Here is a 21,090-nt window from a genome sequence, read left to right as displayed (position 1 = left end):
TGGTTGTGAGCCACCATGTGGTTGCTGGGATTTGAACTTCGGACCTTCGGAAGAGCAGTCGGGTGCTCTTACCCACTGAGCCATCTCACCAGCCCCGACCTTGTCTGTTCTTTGCCTGCAGATTGGCTAACATCTCTGCCCATCTTTTCTACTTATGTGTGTGCACGTGCGTATGTGTGTGTGCACTCACGTACATGCCATAGAGTGCATGTGGAGGTCAGAGATCAACATGCAGGAGTTGGTTCCTTCCACAGTGTGGGTCCCGGGGATTGAACTCAGGTCTTCAGACTTGATGGCGAGAGCCTGTAGCTGCTGGGCCATCTCACAGACCAGTGTGTTCATCTATCCAGGGCCCCTCTCACTCCCTTCTGTAAATACCAATATCACCTCCCTGCGCAAAGGCTGTCATCTGCTGGGGCCCAGTAAGTCCCTGTCATCTTGTGGCATTTTGTAAGCATCCCTCTGCAACACAGTAGTACCATTTGTGAACAGGATTCTCACCCCCTACTCCCAGATCCTGTCGTGGGACATACCTTACAAAACATGTCTTCTCTTCTAACAAATGGGAGGATGTGGTCCAAGCCTGGTGCCTGCTGTGTTTCTAGGATTTATCTATCCCCAGTTCCCTTCCTGTGAAGAGGTGTACGTTCTAGAACTAGGGCCAAAATGGGGCTTGTTAACACGGGGAGTCCTAGAGTGGCACCCAGGGAGAGAGTGGTCAGTTGCTCTCACAGGTCTATACAGCCCTCTGCCTCTAACGTGTGAGGAGACCTACATAGGATTGGTACCTGTTCTCCATGTCTAGGCATGAGCAGGCTGACAGCAGATCCAGAGGGAATCTAGGGGATGGGGTAGTTCAAGCATGCTGGTGCTTACTGATGGCCACTGTGCAGGGCCTTGTCTATGTCCAGGCCCTATGACTGGAAGGTCCTAGATTCTGTCTCCATTGCCTGCTTCAAGCTGGCCTGCTCCTGTCCCCACCTGTCTGTGTACTCCTGGGTCAGCTCTCCTGGGCTTTGGAGGACTTTCTGATGTAAGCAGTCAGGCTCACAAGATGGCTCTGGCACACCCCCACTGTACTGTTTCCCCTCTGTGCAAGGATAGTGGACCTTTATATTATACCCTGCAAACATAGCAAGATACCTAGCTCCAGTGTCTTGCTGCATCCAAACTGTAGGTAGTTACAGGGTACAGTGTAGAGGGACAAGGTGAAGCTGGTGGGGGATGGGGTTATGCATGGCATCCTGGTAGAGCTCTGGCCTTCGCTTGAGGGTTTTTTTTTCTGCACTGTGCCACAAGCCCCTTAGCCTTCAGGGCAGCATCGTGGCTTTAGATCCCAGAACCCTGGTTCTTGGTCCACATTAACTGAACGTGCAGGAAGCACCTTCATATCCAGATGGAAAGCGCGGAGGCCTGTCTCCAGGTGTAGGAGCCAGCTGGCTTCTGGGAGGGCAGGGAGCGCCATCCTTTCGCTGCCTGGCAACTGTCTCCTGGGAAATGGCCCGTGGGGTTGCCAGGGCTGTTGATGGAACAGCCTGTGGTCCCCAGGGAGCTGGGCAGAGTGGTTGTGCCTCCATAGCTCCTCTGACTGGCTCCAAGGAGGGCACACTTGTCCAAGGGCCATCAGCAATCCCTCTCTGACTGGGGAGGATGAGGAGAGGGGGGTGAGTCCAGGAGAGGCTCAGAGTCACGGAGCCTGGGGACAGTCTGGGTAGGGTCAGAAAAAGTAACCATTTAGCATCTCTTGGCTGCCCCAGTTGCCCTGTACTTGATGTTCAACACCACTGTTTCCGAACCCTGCACAGGAAGTGAGCTGAGAGCACACTTCCTGTTTACTGGCCTGTCCTTCCTGTCGACTTCTCTAACGTGTGTGTGTGTGTGTGTGTGTGTGTGTGTGTGTGTGTGTGTAGGGGAGGAAACATTGCATGATGCACATCTGGAGGTGAGAGTACTTCCCGACTCAGGGGTGCTCTCTCCTTCCACCACGAGGGTCCCGGGATTGAACTCAGGGTGTCTTGGAACAAGCACCTTTATCTATTAAGCTGTCTCACAGACCCAGATTTTTTGTTGTTGTTGTTTTTAAAATAAGATTTATTTTTATGTTATATGCATGGGTGTTTGTCTGCATGTCTGTGTACCATATGCATGCTTCATATCCCCAGAGGCCAGTAGAGGGTGTCAGATTGCCTCCTGAGTGTTGTCTCAGACAGTTGTTAGCTGCCACGTGGTTGCTTTGTTGAACCCTTGTCCCTTGGAAGAGCATCTAGTGCTCTTAACCATTGAGCCATCTCTGCAGTCCTAGCTTTCTTTTTTTGTTTGTTTGGTTGGTTTTGGAAGAGTTCCGCTCCTTATTCCATAACTTTGAACTTACTATGTAGCTCAGACTGAATATCAACTCAAAGGAACTCTCCTGCTTCAGCCTCCGGGGTGCCGGGATTACAGCCATGTGCCACCTGACACGACACAGGGCTTCTGAAGTTTCTTTATTGGGGAAAGTGTCTGACTATGCAGACTAAAATGTGCAGAGCCACTGGGAAGAGGGGCTGACATGGGACTGTGTGTGCCCCAGCCCCATACATACTCCAGCATGCCTTTTGCATCTACCTGCCCGCTCTCAGGCGTTGCTGCTGCTGGGGGCCGCTGCCCTGGCCTGCCTGGCCCTAGACCTCCTCTTCCTGCTCTTCTATTCCTTCTGGCTGTGCTGCCGGCGGAGGAAGACAGACGAGCACCTTGACGCAGACTGCTGCTGCACCGCCTGGTGCGTCATCATCGCCACACTGGTCTGCAGGTAAGCTGGAGAGGGCTGGATCAGGCCTGAGATTTGTTCCAGAGGGAGGGGGCTGGAGAGCCCTACGAAAGGGGGGGAGGCTGGAGGGCCTACATGGAGGCAGGGTGGAGGCGTGGTTAGAGAGACTAGAGGATGAGGGGGTCTGAGCAGGGTGAGAAGATAGGTGGGACCTAGGGCTTGGAGGACAGGATAGGGCCAGAAAAGAAGCAGAGCCAATAAAACTGTAAGGGTAGGACGTGGGGTAGGGGTAAGGAGATTGGGGGCCATCAACACCAGGCCTGCTTGACTACAAGCTCTGCATCCAATGGTTCTGCCTTCCCTAGCGCGGGCATCGCAGTGGGATTCTACGGCAACGGCGAGACCAGCGATGGCGTTCATCGAGCCACCTACTCACTACGCCATGCTAACCGCACAGTGGCAGGGGTCCAGGACCGCGTGAGTAGCTGGCTGGGGAGAGTCCTGTGTGTTCTAGAACCTTCTGTGTGCATCTGGTAGTGCAGGTGACCGCTCTGCACCTGGCTCTGACTTATATTGCTCTTCTTAAAGGTGTGGGACACGGCTGCAGCCCTGAACCGCACAGCGGAGCCCAACCTGCAGAGCCTGGAGAGGCAGCTGGCTGGGCGGCAGGAGCCACTGAGGGCTGTGCAGCGGCTGCAGACCCTGCTGGGGACCCTGCTGGGCTACACCGCTGCCATCCCCTTTTGGAGGAACCCTGGAGTGTCGCTGGAGGCGCTAGCTGAACAGGTTGACCTCTATGACTGGTACAGGTGCGCCAAGCTTCTCTCCCACCTTCCTGCCAGGGTCCACCCTACCTGGAGAGCATCGTCCTTCTGGGGCTACTTTCTGCCTAGTCTCTGAGGCCTTATAAGTTGCCAGTCATAGCAAGAATCTTCCTGGGAGGAGGTGCTGTCTTCTTCAAGGACTGACATTAAGTCCGTCTTGGTCGTATACACCTGTAATCCAAACACTGGGGAGGCTGAGGCGAAGGGGTTGGGAGTACCAGGCCAGCCTGGGCTAAATAGCAAGACCCTGCCAAAAAAGTCCCAGGCTATTTACCCCACTCACCTGTATTTGTGCCTGACTTAGGCCTGTGTGTGTCTACAGGTGGCTGGGGTACCTGGGCCTGCTCTTGCTTGATGTTATCATCTGCCTCCTGGTGCTGGTGGGCCTCATCCGAAGCTCCAAGGGTATCTTGGTTGGGTGAGTCAGAGTGGGGGTGGGCTCCTGTGGGTCCAGGGATAGAGGGATGGGGTGATGGGATGAGGTAACGTAGCCTGTCTCCTCCCCGACAGTGAGACTCATGGGGCTCAGGCCACGAGCATCTCCCTAAGCGCAGCCTTCCCCTCCCTGAAATGAGCCACTTTCCAGTTTATGGTCATGAGCCAGATGTGCGCCTCCCTGTGAGTCTACACAGGGCAACTTATAAGCCACCTGGCCAGGTCTCAGCTGGGTTCCAGCCCAGCTCTGCTATTTACCATGTCAGCCACCTTGAACAAGTGACCCACTGGCGCCAAACCCATCACCTCTGAAAGAAGGATAACAGCTTACCAATGGGAAGGCTGCAAGGTGATGTCACGGTTCCACCTGAACAGTCAGTCACCTCTCAGTCACTATGTGGATCTGGCACTGCTGAGCCCCCGAGAATCCTCCAGCCCCTGCCAGTGGCACCTACCTGCTTCACAACGATAGTGGCGCTGAAGCTGAGGGTCAGGCTGATAACGCTTAGGCAGAAAGCAAACTCAGGGTCAGGCCATTCTTCAATGTGTGATGCACTCACAGTGCTCCAGGAGAGGGGACAGAGGCCCACAGAGTAAAGGATGCTTTGACACTAGAGAAGGAAGTGCGTGTGAGCTTGCAGGCCTGCAGTTGGGGGGTATGGAGAAGAGCAGAGAGGCCCATGGAGGCTGGAGCAGGCCTGACGGAGGGAGGGAGGGAGGGAGGGAGGACGCAGCCGTGCAGACTAACTGGTGCTGTTGGCGTAGCTGTGGGGCTTGCTGTGATCATGGTTTCTTATAAATAGGATGTACCTGTGGTGTCCCTGGGTCTTCTAGCCAAGCCCAGGCTGCTCATTTGTCCCCAGGTATGGGTTGAGTCCCATCTCAGCCAGGAGGAACATTTGTCCTGGTCCTGGGCCTTGAGTGGCTCCGAGGCCAGGCCATAGGAGAGCTTACTGGCGTCCTGTGTGACAGACCTCTCAGGCCCAGGCTCTGGGGGCCTGGCACTCTCTACTGCAGCTGTGTGTGTGTGTGGCATGTCTCCTATTCCCAGCCTGACAGGCCTTCTTTGTCCCAAGGGTCTGCTTGCTGGGTGTCTTGGCCCTGGTGATCAGCTGGGGTGCGCTCGGCTTGGAACTGGCTGTGTCTGTGGTGAGTGGCAGGGGCCCAGGAACTGCCATCTGATAGGCTTTAGTGGGGAGGAGGAAGCCATACATGTAGAAGTGCTCATCTCGCCCTGGTCACACAAATCCATGTTTCCTGCATTGCACTCTGTCCCCTGAACAAAGGTCACACCCTGGGGAGTGGACTGTCCCTGAGAACTCTAGGTGGCCCACCTTGGTCACCAGCCCCTTCTTGCCTTACTCGCCTCAGGGCTCCAGCGACTTCTGCGTAGACCCTGACACCTTTGTGACCAAGATGGTGGAGGAGCACTCAGTACTGAGTGGGGGTGAGTCTGTGGCTGTGCGTGGGACTGAAATGACCCGGGACAGACAATGAGGTGGAAAAGGCTGAGCAGCTCTTGCCCTCACAGGCCTTTGACCTCAGGGAGGCAAGGTGCAGACCTTGTAGGCAGCCAAGGGGAGACACACTTGCTAAACAGGAGGCTGCATCTCTAGTGGATGGCTGAGACAGAAGCCCCTGCTGTGTTTGTGAAGCAGCTAATTGGGAACAGAGAGGGTGGGAAGCCGGAAGGTTGAGCCATAGTTGGGAGTATGGGCTTTCTTGTAGTGGGGAAGAAAGGGATGGGCCCAAGATGTGATACGGTATCCTTGTAAGCGCATCCTGAGATTGGACCCAGCACACACTGGAACCCCAGTATTCAGGAGGTGATAGCAGTAGGATCTTGGGTTCTAAGTTCAACCTTGATGTGACTGTCTCAAAAAACACAAAAGTATAAAATAAACAAACACTTGGCGAGGCTGCTGGCTGACCCGAAGGGTGAAGGAAGGAAGAAGCTGTTGGAGAACCACAGGCCCCAGACAGTGGAGGCTTGAGCAGGTGGAAGTGGGCAGGGATGTCCCCTCAAGGTGGAACCAACAGGACTTCTGACACCCAGCTGCAGGGTCAAGTGAGGAGCCATGGCCCTCCTGCAGCCCCTGCAGCCCTAGAAACCTAATGGGATGCAGACCCTAAGGCTAAGTGCGGCTACTGGGACCCCCCGTTCCACCCAGTGCTTCAGAGCAAGAAGATCCCCCCTCCTCCGAGTGTCCTGCACACTTCAGGGGCCCCGTTCTGAGGACAGGGTCTTGGCTTAGCCTCACGCACATGCAAACACACATGTCTGTGTGTGTGAATGCATGTACATACAAGTATGTGGGAGCACATGCATGCAGACAGGCACCATTGGCAAGCATTGGCACGTGTAGATACCCAGACACAGGCAGGCAGGCTTGAGGACAGCAGGGATGCACGTCGTTGCTTGCAGACACAGACGGGACCTGCGCTCAGCCCCCTCCCTCTCTTCACAGACATTTTGCAATACTACTTGGCTTGCTCGCCCCGTGCCACCAACCCCTTCCAGCAGGTGAGAGCTAGGCTGGTCCTAAGTGTGGGGAGAGGCCCAGCCTCCAAGCCCAATCTGAAGCTGCTAGCCCCTTAGGCTCCATGCAAACCCAGCTTGGGGATGCTAATCCTGTTGCCCCATGCTTGGGACAACCTGTATGATGGGGGATCCTTGGGATGCCTTTCATTCTTTGGGGATTCCCTCAGCAGCCCTGCAGGACAGCGGCTGGCTGACTGGTGAATGTGAACAGATATGGGAGGAGCCCTGGGGGACACTTGTAGAATGTCATCTCTTCAGGGGTCCTAGTGGTGGCATTTGAAGAGTTTGGCAGTCCCAGTTAGCCATATCCTGCACCCCTGTTAACGCTAGTGGGGTGAGGGTACCCTGGCATCTGAAGATACATTTCCAAATGCGTTGGTTTGCTCTCTGAAGTGAACGCAGGCTTTTGTTACCACCTCAGGGGTGTGTATTTTGTCCCTTGTGTGGGTACTTTCAGGGAGAAGGGGTGGAGTCAGACATACCTGGCCCACTTGGGGCCTTGAGGGCTGCCCATGTTGGGAGGGCTCGGGTGTGAGGAGTAGTAGCTGGCAGCCACTGGATTCCACCCTTCTCTGTGGAGCAGAAGCTGTCGGGCAGCCACAAGGCTCTGGTGGAAATGCAAGATGTTGTCGCGGAGCTGCTGAGGAACGTCCCCCGGGAGTACCCCGCCACCAAGGTGAGGGGCTGTGGGCAAGGGTGGCCCTGACTGCTGGGAACCCGAGGGTCTTGCTTGCTCCCCTTCTTTTCACCCTCCCTCTTTTTCCCTGGACATTTCCCACAGATTTATAAAATATTTGAGAGGCTGATAAGTGGCTCAGAATGGAAAGGGTCTCTGCAACCAAGCCTGACAACCTGGGTTCAATCCCAGAGACCCACATGATGGACAGAAAGAAGTGACTCCTACATGCTGTCCTCTGACATTCATACGACTACTGTGGTGTGCTTATACACACCACACACACACACACACACACACACACACACACACCACACATAAGATGTTAATAAGTGTTTTTGTTTTTTTATACCAAAAAGTAATACAAGCTTGGCATCGTGGCATGGCTATAATTATAGGATGCAGGAGGCTGAGACGAGATCTTGAATTCTAGGCTAACCTGGGCTACATGGCCAAACCCCATCTCAAAAAACAAGGCCTGGCTGGGTATTGTGGCACACACCTGACTCTTGGTAAACACTAGGGAAGGATCTGGTCTTCTAGGTCAGTCTCAGCTACATAGAGAGTGACAGTCTAGCCTGGGCTCCAGTGAGATCCTGTTTCTCACTAGCTTGGTGGTAAAGTGCTTGTCAGGCCCTGGATTCCATCCCAGCCCTGCAAAAAGGAAAGGTTTCCTTCCAAACTGTGACCCTGTGAGGTTCTGGGCTGGGCCTTTAGCCCACGGTTTGTGGACACAGCTCAGTCTGTCACACCAGGGCCTTTCTGTTTTCCTAGCACGGAATCCCAGATCATAGGGAGCCTTTACTAATGTTCTGCAGCCGGGTGAGGTAGCACGTTCCTTTAGTGCCAGCACTTCAGAGGCAGGATCAGGTGGATCTTTGTGAGTTCGAGAACAGCCAGGTGGGCCACATAGTGAGACCCTATCTTTAACAACAACACAAAGGAAGGAAAAGCCATGCTGTGCAGCAACCCTCCTGCCTGTGCTTCAGGAGTGCTGGGCTTGCAGGGTTGTCCTCCACAACCAGCCTAAAATAGGACTTTTGTAAAATTGATTTTTAATTTTATTTTATGTGCATGGGTGTTTTGCCTGTGTGTGTGTGTGTGTGTGTGTGTGTGTACACCATTTGTGTACTTGGTTCCTGTACAGGCCAAAGGACATCAGATTCCCTGGAACTAGAATCACAGACAGTTATGAGGTACCATGTAGGTGCTGGAAATCCAACCTGAGCCCTCCAAAGGGCAGCCAGTGCTCTTAACTATTGAGCCATTTCTTCTGCCTCCTAAAATAAGATTTTTAAGAGAATGGCCCAGTCAGTGACACATAGTGAGTGAGTTTCTCCCGTGTCAATGAGGGAAATCTAGCCAGGTCTGTAGTATGCACCTCTAATCCCGGCACTGAAGAGGCTGAGGCAGGAGGATAATGAGTTTGAAACCATTTATAGTAGAGCAAGACTCTTGATAAAATTAATTAAATCTGTCTTCTTAGCAGTGACCACATTGGACAGCTATCTGTAGGTTTCCTGGTCCCTCTGTTTCCAAGGCTCAGAACCCAGACTTGCATTTCTGAAAGCCCTACTGAGGCTGTACAGGGACAGGTTCAGGAGGCGGGTTCCTAGTCCTGAGATGGAAGGACACAGGAGGTCCCATGGCTCCTTGGGGGTCTCAGTCACTATGCTAACACCAAGCAAGTGCTCTATGAATTCTCTGCCCCAGGATCCCTTGCTCCGAGTCCAGGAGGTGCTAAATGGCACGGAAGTGAATCTCCAGCACCTCACTGCCCTGGTGGACTGCCGCAGCTTGCACCTGGTAAAGCCACTGGGCAGCTGGGGGCGGGGCAGAGGGGAGCCCCCAGAAAGAGATGGGTGGTCCTTGGGATGCTGGGGGGGTCTTTTACCCCGCCTCATGTAAGGGACATCCAGTGTGGCCTAGCAAGTTGGTCTCACTGCCTGTCCCCATTTCTCTCCCTGTCCCCTCTTTTGTGTCTCTTCTTCCTGCTCAGGACTACGTGCAGGCTCTGACAGGCTTCTGTTATGATGGTGTGGAGGGCCTCATCTACCTGGCCCTCTTCTCCTTTGTCACAGCCCTCATGTTCAGCTCCATCGTCTGCAGCATCCCACACACCTGGCAGCAGAAGAGGTAAGGTTTATCCCGGGGCCTGGGGCCTGGAGGTGAGAGGCATGAACTTCCTCACCTCCGAATACTTTCCAGGCCTCTGAAGCGCGTTGGGGGCCGCCTGCAGTTAGGTGACCCTGTGGTGATGGTAGCAATGATGGAGGCAGGTGTCCATCCAGTGAAGGCAAGGATGGAGCCAGCCTCTCCTGCCCCCTGGTGTTTATGCCCTACACCCTGAAGGCCGCGTCTTCTACAATCCCAGGGACAGATGTGCACAGCTGTGGTGACAAGGGCTTGGCTTTTGCCGTAGGAAGTTCAGGTGGCCGTATCCTGCTGGTGACCCAGATGGGGAGCCTGTGTCTTTAAAGTCAGGAGTCCTCATGACCCCCGGCCTCCTTCTCCTCAGTGCAGGACTAGGTTGAGGAGACATGGAGAGCCAGGCTTCCTTCCTTGACACATCTCCCAGACCTCTCCTCTCCCTCCACTGGGGCCATGGTGCTGTTTGTGGTCCAGCTCAGGTAACAGATATGACAGCTCAGACTTGTCCCCTGTGCCCGTGTTGTTGTTCTGTTCCTTTCCTTTGATGGTGGTAGAATTAGTGATGGCGCGGAGGGTTGTGATGGCCAGATGTGGTGGTGCACAACTTTAATCCCAGCACTCGGGAGGCAGAGGCAGGCGGATTTCTGAGTTCGAGGCCAGCCTGGTCTACAGAGTGAGTTCCAGGACAGCCAGGGCTACACAGAGAAACCCTGTCTCAAAAAAAACAAGCAAACAAACAAACAACCCAAATGGAAGAACAAAATAGAGGGTGGTGATGGTGGTGAGGAGGGGGTGGATGCTCGCGGTAGCGATTACGAGGATGATCTTTGAGGTGGGGCTGGGGATGAATGCAGAAGTCATGATGACAGCGCCACTGCTGCTCATGAAATGTGGGTGGTCTCCATCAGGGCAGTAACGGCAGTAATGATTCGGATGGAGGCAGAGGGGACGTGCTGGTGATTGTGCTATGGCCATGGTAGCAGTATTGATAACAGCCTGATGACGGTGGTGGTGGTGGTGGTGATGAAGAAAGTGGTGGTCATAGTGACAACGGGGATAGTGAGTGGTGATTCTGGTGGTAGTAATGGTTGCAGTTGTTGTGATGCGACTCTAGTTATGGTGGAGATGCTGGGGACTGTGGCGCACATCATGGTAACTGATAGTGAGGATGGGGGTGGTTGTGACAGTGATGACCATGGTGATTCAGGGGACGGTGGAGGAGATGGTGGTGCTGATGGTACAAGTCATGATGCTGGCGATGGTGGGGATTAGTGATTCTAGCAGTAGTGATGGTGGCAGTCATGTGACAGTGTTAGGTAGCAGTGATGACGATGATGGCAATGGTGAAGTACATGGAGCCTGTAGGAGAGTGGCTGAGAGCCTCAGAATTCCATGTTTGTGTTCAGGTCCTGACTCTACCCTTGCTTACTGTGTGGCTGAACAGGTTACCGTATTGCTCTTGTAAAAGCAACCTATAAGAGCACACATGGTATGGAGCTGGAGTGATGACTCAGGGTGAAGAATGCAGGCTGCCTCTTGCAGAGAACCCATGTTTAGTTCTAAGCACCCATGCTGGTCAGCTAACAATTACTTGAACTCTGGCTCCAGGAGAGCCAACGCCCTCTACTGGTCTCCACAAGCACCTGCACTCATTTGCACAGACTCCCTCCCCATACAAGTGCACAGAATTAAAAGTAAAAAGTTACTCTCTTTTTAAAGGGGGGCCAGGTGAGATCTGTGTGAGGGTCGTGCCTGGCACGGCTGTGATCATGCCAGCAGCTCGTCTGTCCCACCTCTTGAGTGCTTCCCACCCAGTGGCTCAGCCTTGCATGCCCTGTGGATCAGCAAAGCACAGCAGTTCACCAGAAAAACATGAGTCTAGCCCATAGCCATGAACAAGGAGCAGAGGGTGGAAAGCCATAGGGGAGCAGAGCAAGTCACCTCAGGCCACCAAAGGTTGAGGACAGGCGCTGCAAAACCAAGAGACCATCCTAGCCCAAGCTAAGGTGCCATGCTGGCTGCGATCTCAGAGGACAAAGATGACCATCCCATAACCGTACCTGCCGTGAGTCAGTGCCGCAGACCAAGGACACTGAGCCTGTCTGTCGCCCCCTGCAGAGGTCCAGATGACGATGGGGAAGAAGAGACTGCGCCAGGGCCGCGGCAGGCGCATGACAGCCTTTACCGAGTGCACATGCCCAGTTTGTACAGCTGCGGAAGCAGCTACGGCAGCGAAGCCAGCATCCCAGCCGCTGCCCACACCGTCAGCAATGCCCCGGTCACCGAGTACATGTGAGTTGTTCAGGTCGGGGACCGTGCACAGACTCGGCTGGGGAGCCTGCAGACTGTCAGGCCTAGGGGATGGGGAGGCAGGCATGGGGCTGTATAGTTGCATGAAGGTGCTGGGGGGGTTGTGGGAGGGTGGGGCTTTCATCAAGGCTGGGCAGCCAGGGCTTCAGGTGGATCCAGTCAAAAGCCATGGGGGTGGGACATGGCCAGGTGGAGGGTGTTTTGTCTGCCTTTGTGGTAGGCTAGTAACCTGGTGGGAGGTAGGCTCTGACCGTGCCAGGGAGGCGGGCATGCCCTGAGCACTGTTCTGAGCTTGATACTGTAAAGTTGGCAGAGGGCAGAGCTGGCCAGGCATGGGGCCTGTGTGGCCCCACAGTATTCACACCCGTGATCCCATCACTCAGTAGGTAGAGGCAGGAGGCTCGGGAGGTTAAGGTCGTCCTTGGTAACATAGCAAGTTCAAGGCCAGCCTGGGCTACACGAGACCCTACGTAAACCAAACCCAGTAACAAAAGTAACGCGTACCCACAAAACAGCAACAGAAAGACGGGCCCTTCCCCCGAGTGAGGACCATGTACGCGGCCCTGACTGTTCACGTCTCTCTCTCCGCTTCCACTCAGGAGCCAGAATGCTAATTTCCAGAACCCCCGCTGTGAGAACACCCCCCTCATTGGGCGCGAGTCCCCACCGCCCTCAGTAAGTCTCAGGGCAGGAGGGTGGATGGGGAGGCTTGGGCTTGAGGGCTCTGCCTACCTGCCGCCATAGTACCCTGGTCTGGCTCTCACAGGCTGCCTGAGCTCTTGAGAAAGCTGTGGGCCTGCAATGCCAGGGCCTAAATAAATGGGGCTGGGTGGGTCCTGCCAGCTTTGGCATCCCTAAGGAGGCTGGGGTCAGTGTGGACCTCTGGGTCCTGCTACCCAGCAGGTCAGCAGTTCTTTCTTGAGATGAACAGGCAGCCAGCAGGGCCCCAGCACTCTCTTCCCACCTTTCCCCTGGACTTCAAAAATGCCTTGATTTGGCAGCTTCACCATTAAAGCCAGCCTTGCCTCCTCCCTTTCTCCCTCCCTCCTCCTCTTTTCCCCCTCCTCTTCTTCCTTCCCCCTCCTCTTCTTCCCTCATCCTCTCACATTCTTCTTCTCTCCTCTTTTTCTCACCCCCCTCCTCTCCCCCTTCTTTTATACTCCTCCCTTCTCCTCCTCTCACCCTCCTCCTCCCTCCTCCTCTCACCCCCCTCCTCCCTCCTCCTCTCACCCTCCTCCCTCCTGCTCTTCTCAACCACCTCCTCCTTCCTCTCCCTCCCTTCTCCTCCTCTCACCCTCCTCCTTTCTTCTCCCTCTCCCTCCTCCCCTCACCCTCCTCCTGTCTCTGGTCTGCCTTTCCCTTCCTTGCATTGTTCTCCTTCCTCCTGCATTTTCTCTTTCCCTTCCTCCTTCCTTCCTTCTTCCCCTTTTCCCCACCTACCTTCCTTTCTCCCCCTAATCCACCCATGTCTCAGCCCCAGGCTGTTGTAGCCCAGGCCTGATGTCCTTTCCAAGCCCCCGGAGTGAGATGTAGATAGAAGGATCAGGGTGGATTTGGTGCCAAAATAGAAGGTGCTGTTGGAAAGGTGGGGCGCCCCTGAAGGCTGGGCTGTGAGGACGGGACCTCAGAAGCTAAAGGCCGCCTTGCTTTAGGAACACCCACCGTGTGTCAGTCACATCGCCCAATGTCCCCTAGCACAGGGCGGGGCTGGGATGCCCAGGACTTGGACCAGGGACTGTCAGGCCTCTGTGTCACATTCGACTGCCCTCACCCCTGGCCCCCTGGTCTCATGGTCCACTTGGGGCCGGCCACGCCTGGCGTTGAGGACACCCCTCTCTCTCTCTCTCTCCTGCATCCCTCCCACCCTGGGCCCTCCTAGCGCTACCTGGCTGCCTTGGACTCTGGCAGCCATGCAGGCTGGCAATTTAAGCCCATGGACAGCGCCCGAACACTGTGGTAGCTGTACCGTCAGAGTGACAGGTACTGACCCGCCCAGCCCCCATCCCGCACGGCTGTCCGCCTGTACCTCCATGCCTTGCACCCTCTGCTCACCACCGTCCTCCACCCACTCTATGGGGGTCTGGAGGCCTCTGAAGTGGTCCTGAGCCCACTGATGTCACAGGGTACCCCCATTCCAGGCCTGACTCTGTCATCAGCTGCAGGTGGCCCCAGCCCATCTTGTCACTTCCATCCAGGCCACTGTGGGCATCTGACTTTGGATGCAGAGCTGGGTCCCTGGGTATGTGGTCCTGCATGTTGACCCATGCACAGGGTACACACAGGCGTGCTCATACGGGTGTGAACATCTGTCCCCTGTCCCCGTGCCTGCTTGGGCTCCTCCAGGCCTCTCTGGGCTTCCACCTCCCGTCCCATCCCACCAGTTGTCCCATCCCAACCCCCTGTTCCTTATCACCTCTGCATGTCCATGGAATGACATGGCTCTGGGCCCCTGCTCTTCCCACCTCTGCACCATGGCCGCCTCATAGGCCGCTTGCAACCTTAACTTAGAATGTCTCAGGAAAGCACTCAGGACCCTGGGAGGAAGCATTGTCTCTCATCGGGGAGCAGCCTGTGCTCCCTGGGGTGGGGTGGGTGGGGATCCACCTGCCTGGTCTTCCAAGTGCTGGTGACCTTTGTCCCTACCTCAGGCATGCAAACTCTTGCACACTAACTACCTGGCCTTGGTACATGATTGGAGGCGAGTTCCTCTGCAGACAGACAGACAGACAGACACACACACACACACACACACACACACGTATGTGTGCATATGCGTGCACGCGGACACACTGCCCAAACCTTCGAGCCTGTGGTGATGTTAAGGCGGCCAAGATGTATAGGCCACCTACAGAATCAGGCAGTCACCTCTCTCCCGAGTCACATATCCTTTAGTTAGTTTTCCCATCCAAGGGCTGGGGCAGAGTCACTCTAGCCTGAAGGGCCCCCATTTCCTGGGGGTGATGGAGTCGAATGGCAGGGGAGGAGGCTCCAGTGGACTCAGCAGCTGTGGTCTGTGGCCTAGCTTCCTGTGGGCCTGCCCTGGGAGCCCTTGCCCTGACCCCAGCACAGCTCTGAGGCAGAGGTGTAGAGATGGGGTCCATGTGGTCTTCCTGTGCTCAGCGTGTGTGATGCATTCAGAGCCTTTGAGCTGAATTACTGGAGGTGGCAAAGATCTGACTGGAACTCTGAAAGTGGCTTAGCGACAGAAGGGGACTGGGTGTCCTTCACTGGGAAGGGAGCTTGCCTCTGTGGTCCAGCCTCGGCTACAGAGGCTGACCTTTGTACTCTAGGTATCATCACGTCCCTAACCTGTACTCAGTCCTTGGTCCAGCCCTAGGCCAGTGGCCTCTTACCTTAGGATTCCGCCAACCATGCTCTCCCAAGTGTCGGCTGTGGCTCACCCTACCAAGGACCACATCAAAGAGGCTGCTGGCTGCTCAGCCCCCGCCTAGGAACCCACCTGATCCTGCTCCCTCCTTCCCTCTCTCCTCTAGTACACCTCCAGCATGAGAGCCAAATACCTCGCCACGAGCCAGCCTCGCCCCGACTCCAGCGGCAGCGGGCACTAGACCGCGCACCGGCCAGCCATCTGCCCCCACGTGCCAATGCCCCACCCTTCCTATGCCAGCACTGCTGCTTCCGCCCTGCTGGACCTTCCACAAGCCACACCGGGCCAGCCCTAGGCACACCTGAAGGCCCCCCCCCCGCTATACCCACCCCGCAGGAGGCATGGAGGTGCCCAGCATGAGCTCCGGGCCAGCCTGAGAAGTGAGGCTTCTGGGGTGCTCACCTGGACAGATGCTGCCACCAGCAACCTGACCCTGCCTGCCTCCGTCTCCCTTGCCCTTCTGTCCTCTTGGGCTCCCTGAGCCCTGCTCTGTGCCGGGTGCTTCCACCCTGCCTGCGTTCCTTCTACAGGTGACCCTTCATGCTGCCCCTTGCACTCTGGGCGTCCCCCTCCCCCCCAGCTGCAGCAAGCCTTTCCTGGTACTGCCCTAGCCGCCACACTCCTGAGAACCCCATCTCCGTTCACAGGCAGGGGACCCTGTGCCTGGCGCCCACCTGCTCATCACTGAACGGCCCCTTCATACTCTCTGGTCTTTGCAACGTCCGGCGCCTGCCTTCCCTTAGCCACCCGGCTTCCTTGGCTCTTCCTGTTAGTTCTGAGCTGCCTCTAGGGTGGGGCTCTTCCTACACCTCCTCCCCACATGACTCTTCCCTCAGCGCCCAGACAGCCCTCCCCAGACAGCAGGTGCCATGCAGAGCCCAGGTCACTCCCTGGCCTCTCAGTGCTGGCCACCTTCTTGGTGCCAAACCCTCTTTCCCATTCATTCCTGAAGAGTGGCAGCTTCGTCGTCCCCTTTGTTTTTGCACTGACCACACTTGTCATCTCCAGGGCAGTCTGGGACCTAGGCGACGCAGGACACTGCCCACTTTCCTCTCGGTTTCATTCTCACCCAGGCCAAGCGGCAGTGCCCTCTGGAGCCCAGCCTTGGGGGCTGGACCTGTGACGGCTGTGAATGTGCCCCCAGCCTCAGAAGGCGCCCCCTGCTGGGACTAGCCACTAACCTCATTCTCAGCTGCCATGGGCACTCCTGGCTGACCCTGAGCCAGCAAGCGTGACCCTAAGTCTAGCCTGGAGCCAGGGCTAGAGTGGTCATTTCTTTGTGGGGTGCTGCCAGGGAGGGGCCAGACCCACAGGCTACTCAAAGGGCCTAGAGACCCCTCCCCAGGCAGGTGCTGCCCCAGGAGGAGCATGTCCTGGGGACCGGGGACTGAAGTCCGTGTGGTCTCAGCCCCCCCACACACCCAGAACATCGCTTGCCTAAGGTGCTTTTGGCTTTAGTGTGTGATGTTTGCTGTGCTTCTGGGCTGAATTAGCTTCCAAATCAGGACCTGGAGCCTCTACCCTGGCCCAGCCAGCCAGTGTGAGCTCTGGTCTGTGAGATGGGCCTCTACGGGCCAGTGGAGCAGCATGTGGTGGGAGGGGCAAGGCTGGGACCCAGTGGTTTACAGACCTGTGGCCCTCCTGGAGCAACCTGGCAGCTACGGATCCCAGAACCCCTTGGGCTTCAGCTCCTCCAGAGGGGAGAGGCTCCACATTGCTTTCCTTCCCAAAAACCCCTTTCTTTGTGCTGGTGTCTGGGACCAAAAGGAGTGGGCAGAGGACTCGGAGGGCCTAGGGGTCCCAGTCGGGGCATCTGTAGCTCCTAAGCATGACAACATCAGTGCAAGGGACCCTGGCCTTGGCTCCAACTGGCCTGGTGCCAGGAACCTCCAGGGCCAGAGCAGCCCGGCTGCAGCTAGCCTGCCCGCTATGGGTATGTTCCTGGTCTAAGGTCCGGAGGGAGGTTTGGGATCCCCCTGCCTGGGTGCCTGGGTGTGCCCTGGGGCCTCTCAGAAGCACAAATGCTGCCCCCTGGCCGTGAGCAGGCCACAAGGTGAATGTATATAGCATGAGAGGCGGGCACTGCCCGGACGTGGCTGTGAACTTGTGCTGTCTCGGGAGTCCTGACCTTCGTGTGCGTGAGTGCCCCCATCTGTGACATTTCACTCACCGAGGCTGAAGAAAGGAAGCAGGGGACATGAAAAGGGGGTTCTCACCCTGACCCCTGCGGAGGAGACGGCTCCTACCACTGCGGTTGGCTTCATTTCGTTTTCCTGATTTCTGGGGTGCCACTTACCTACTCAATCCCAGTGGTCCACCCCCACATCCCCAGGGAGTGAGCAGTCCAGTGCCAGCTGCCTGTGATTGGTCCCCAGTCCCTATTACCCAAGGGGACCCTACAACTCTGGTGGGTAACAAGGAGGGCTGAGCCACCAAACCAGAGCCCGATCCCTCACCGAGCCAGGAGGAAGGATCTGGCTGCGAAAACTGATAGGACTGGAGGCCCCCACCCCAACCAACACGCTCTGGTTTATGTGAGTAGCAGAAGATCCCGGCCTGGAGCATCCTTCAAGCCCTTCTCCCCGTGCCCACCCCGCCCCCCATATCACTATGCAATTCTTGACCCCAGCTCCAAAGCTTGCCCTACCCGGTCCCAGCTCTGTCCGGCCCAGAAGGTGGCTAGCTGGTGGGCCACAGGTGACCAGGGTCTCTTTGTTTTTTATCACAGCGGTGGTGTGCCGCACCCTTCCTCCTGTATGTGATTTTGTGAGATTTGCCTCCCAGTTCCGGTCCCTCTGCCTGCATCTGCCCCCAGTGGACAATGTCATCTGAATCGAGCCAGCCCCAAGTTCCCCTCCAGCCTCTGTAGGGCCATGGCTGTGTGTTACTGTTGCTGTGCTTTCATTTTTTAAACTGGGTTTGGGGTTTGATTTTTATTTCTGTGGGGAACTTTATTTTTCTTGGCAAAATAACTAAAGTTCTTGTCCATGTAATTTCTGTGGTCTCTATTCAGCTTGGGTTTCATGTTTTAAAATAAACAATTTTAAGAAACAGCTCTCTCTCTCTCATCATGAACACTGTACACGGAGTAGCTCAGGCTAGGGACACAGGGTTGCTGAATGAGATCTGTGGGAGCAGTTGGCTGGGAAGGAACCGTAGAGTGACACTAGTATTCATTTCAACTGAATTGCTCTAGCTGCTGAGTCAGGAAGGGATGAAGGGAGTATAGAAGCCGGGGACCAATCAGAAAGTTCTGTACTAAAGCATGGCTCCAGGGAGGGGCTGGGGGCGTGGCTACGTGGTAGAGCTCCTGCCTAGAATCCCCCAGTGAGGGGCTGGGGGCGTGGCTCAGTGGTAGAGACCCTGCCTAGAATCCCCCAGTGAAGGGCTGGGGTGTGGCTCAGTGGTAGAGCCCCTGCCTAGAATCCTCCAGTGAGGGGCTGGGGGCGTGGCTCAGTGGTAGAGCCCCTGCCTAGAATCCCCCAGTGAGGGACTAGAGTGTGGCTCAGTGGTCCTACCTAGAGGCCCCCCGTGAGGAAGGTGTATGTGAAAGCTGGAACAAGGTTCATGGGAGGCGACGGTCCAGCAGGAGGCACTAGTCGGTCCCCCATCAGGTGAGTACTTGCCGGTCTGTACCCACAATGCCCAGAGGTTTGTGTTGAGGAGGAGAGAGGGTGGTAGTTCTGCTGAGAACGCTTGTGCTGGCACCTGCGGCTTGAGCCACACTGATAGGCAGCCCAAGACAGCACATGAGCCTTCTACTTGACTCCCTTATTGCATAAATCAGACATTAGAAGGCCAGGGATGCATTAAGGACTTTGAGCATTCACCTAGCATATGCAAGAACCATGGCTCTATTTTCAGCACTACCAAGGGAGAAAGACCAATAAATCAGAAGGGAATATATTTAGTATTACATGGAACTTGCGCCAAATCAAAGGCGCAAAAGTTCTTTCTTCCTGGTTGTAGCCCTAGATCTGAGGGAGGGTCTCTGGAAAGCTGGCACTCACACTGGGAGTCCCAGGGTGGGAAGTTATCAATTGTGGCCACCAGGCGGCAGCCAAGGACCATGGTGGGTTGTGGTGGAAGTGAATGCCTTGACAGGACCTCTAAGCAACCTCCAGGGTTCAATATGGGGTGCCTCTTGGTTCTGGGGTTCCTTCCAGGGATTTACATATGTAATTGCACAGAAAGCAAGGCTGGTTAGTTTTAATACATTCCCCCCTCTCTTATTTTACTTATTTTAATATTTTATATGTATAAGTGCTTTGCCTGCATGTATGTCTTTGCATCAAATGCATGCAATACCGGCAGAGGCCAGAAGAGGGCATCGGGCCAGTTCTAAGCCACTGAGATTCGAACCCCAGATCCTCAGGAAGAACAGCTAGTGCTCTTAACCACTGAAGCTATCTCTCCAGTCTTACTTATTTTTCAAGATGGAGTCCAGACTGGCCTTGGATTCTATGTATCCAAAGATGTTCATGTGATGCTCATTTGAACCAAGGACTTAGTTCATGCTTAGTAAGCACACTACTGACTGAGCCATATTGTCAGTTCTCATGGGTGTGTGTGTGTGTGTGTGTGTGTGTGATGAAAGTACACGTGGACTATCTCAGAAAGACGACTATCCTAGAGGGGACAGAGGTAGAGGGGATGAATAGGTCAAAGCATGTGACAAATGGAGCTATCTTAATGAAATTACTGTGTACAGTGGAAATACACCCATAAAAAAAATTGCCAAAAGACCACTGAGATGATGCAGATGGCTAATGGTGGCTCACAACCACCTGTAATGGGATCTGATGCCCTCTTCTGGTGTGTCTGAAGACAGCTATGGTGTACTTATATATCTTTTTAAAAAATGTTTACAAATGCCAACCCCCAATATTTTTAACCTTTTTAAAAAAATTTACATGTATAGGCATTTGTCTGTATGTACACCATTCATGCTTGGTGTCTGTAGAGGCCAGAAGATACTGTTACATCCTCTAGGATTGGAGACAGTTATGGGCAGCCATGTGGGTGCTGAGAATCGAACCTGGGTCCTTGCTGTGCAAGAGCAACAACCATGGAACCATCTCTCCAGCCCCAACTTAAAAAAAAAAATTAAAAACATTAAATGCCGAGCATGAATAGGAAAAGATATAATTTTTTGTTGTTTTGGTGGGGGAGAGGTCAAAGCTGGGGTCAGGTGGCCCTAGGAGAATGTGCCACAGGCTAGGCCAATGGGTCTGATAAATTGCTATCTGCCCAGGGCCTTCTGCTTCCTCTTGAGACCTCTTGAGGCCCAGAACACAGAGGCTGAAGCCACCCAGCGGGCTCTGACTTCTGCCATCAGAGGTCCAGCCTCAGGGAGAAACGGAATGGCTTTGCTCACTGCCCTTCCCAGTCTTCTCCTTACCAGGTCCCTCCAAACCCCACCCTGGGGTGCCTTTGTCTGGGCTGTGCCAAGCTTGAACACCCACAAACACATGCTGACTTTTGCTCACACGCTGTGGTTTTGGCCTTCCGGCTCCAGCAGTGAGGCACCTCTTCCAGGAAGTCAGCCCTGCTGACCCCAGAGGGGAGGGAAGTTCAGAGAGGGAAGTTGAAAGCTTCAACCCTACCCTGCCACCCTCTCCCAGACCCAGCTGATCTCGAGAGAGGAAGCTGGGTACCTTCCTGCTTCTTCACCCTCCCTGACACCCTAGAGCTTGCATGTGCAGTGTTACTTTTATTGAGAGCTGGGAGGGGAAGAGCATCATTCAGTAGGTAGCCTAGGCTGGCCTTGAACTCTTGTCGATCCTCCTGCCTCTGCCTCCCCATCCCTGGGATTTACAGGTACAAGGCATCAGTGTACCTGGCATTTTATAAACTTTTGGAAGCCCCAGGACAGGATACCTGACTGAGTAACTGACCAGAGAGGACGGCTCCTTGCTAAGACCCTCACTGAGGCTGCCAGGCAGCCAGTCATTGGTGGCGCACGCCTTTAATCCCAGCACTTGGGAGGCAGAGGCAGGTGAATCTGAGTTCCAGACC

At 55.1% G+C, this 21,090-nt stretch overlaps 1 protein-coding gene across 2 annotated transcripts in view; it reads left to right on the top strand.

Moving 5' to 3' along the window:
• Ttyh3 (tweety family member 3) overlaps positions 1 to 18,126 on the top strand; it is a 28,330-nt gene extending 10,204 nt beyond the window's left edge. Inside the window, exons 2-15 of one of the 2 annotated variants that reach the window (XM_029477769.1) lie at positions 2,619 to 2,788; positions 3,112 to 3,223; positions 3,335 to 3,555; positions 3,893 to 3,988; positions 5,082 to 5,154; positions 5,377 to 5,452; positions 6,474 to 6,529; positions 7,131 to 7,223; positions 8,937 to 9,029; positions 9,223 to 9,359; positions 11,493 to 11,666; positions 12,284 to 12,359; positions 13,564 to 13,664; positions 15,179 to 15,247. In XM_029477769.1, the coding sequence (XP_029333629.1) occupies positions 2,619 to 2,788; positions 3,112 to 3,223; positions 3,335 to 3,555; positions 3,893 to 3,988; positions 5,082 to 5,154; positions 5,377 to 5,452; positions 6,474 to 6,529; positions 7,131 to 7,223; positions 8,937 to 9,029; positions 9,223 to 9,359; positions 11,493 to 11,666; positions 12,284 to 12,359; positions 13,564 to 13,644 (1,458 nt within the window). In that variant the 3' untranslated portion in view covers positions 13,645 to 13,664; positions 15,179 to 15,247. Of the gene's footprint in view, positions 1 to 2,618; positions 2,789 to 3,111; positions 3,224 to 3,334; positions 3,556 to 3,892; positions 3,989 to 5,081; positions 5,155 to 5,376; positions 5,453 to 6,473; positions 6,530 to 7,130; positions 7,224 to 8,936; positions 9,030 to 9,222; positions 9,360 to 11,492; positions 11,667 to 12,283; positions 12,360 to 13,563; positions 13,665 to 15,178 lie in introns of both variants that reach the window. The other variant, XM_021163610.1, reaches the window with a different exon arrangement.
• The last annotated feature ends 2,964 nt before the right edge of the window (positions 18,127 to 21,090 follow it).

The sequence above is a fragment of the Mus caroli genome, chromosome 5 (assembly GCF_900094665.2).
Source record: "Mus caroli chromosome 5, CAROLI_EIJ_v1.1, whole genome shotgun sequence".
Taxonomy (NCBI): Eukaryota; Metazoa; Chordata; class Mammalia; order Rodentia; family Muridae; genus Mus; species Mus caroli.
This window is presented reverse-complemented; position numbering and strand designations above follow the sequence as displayed.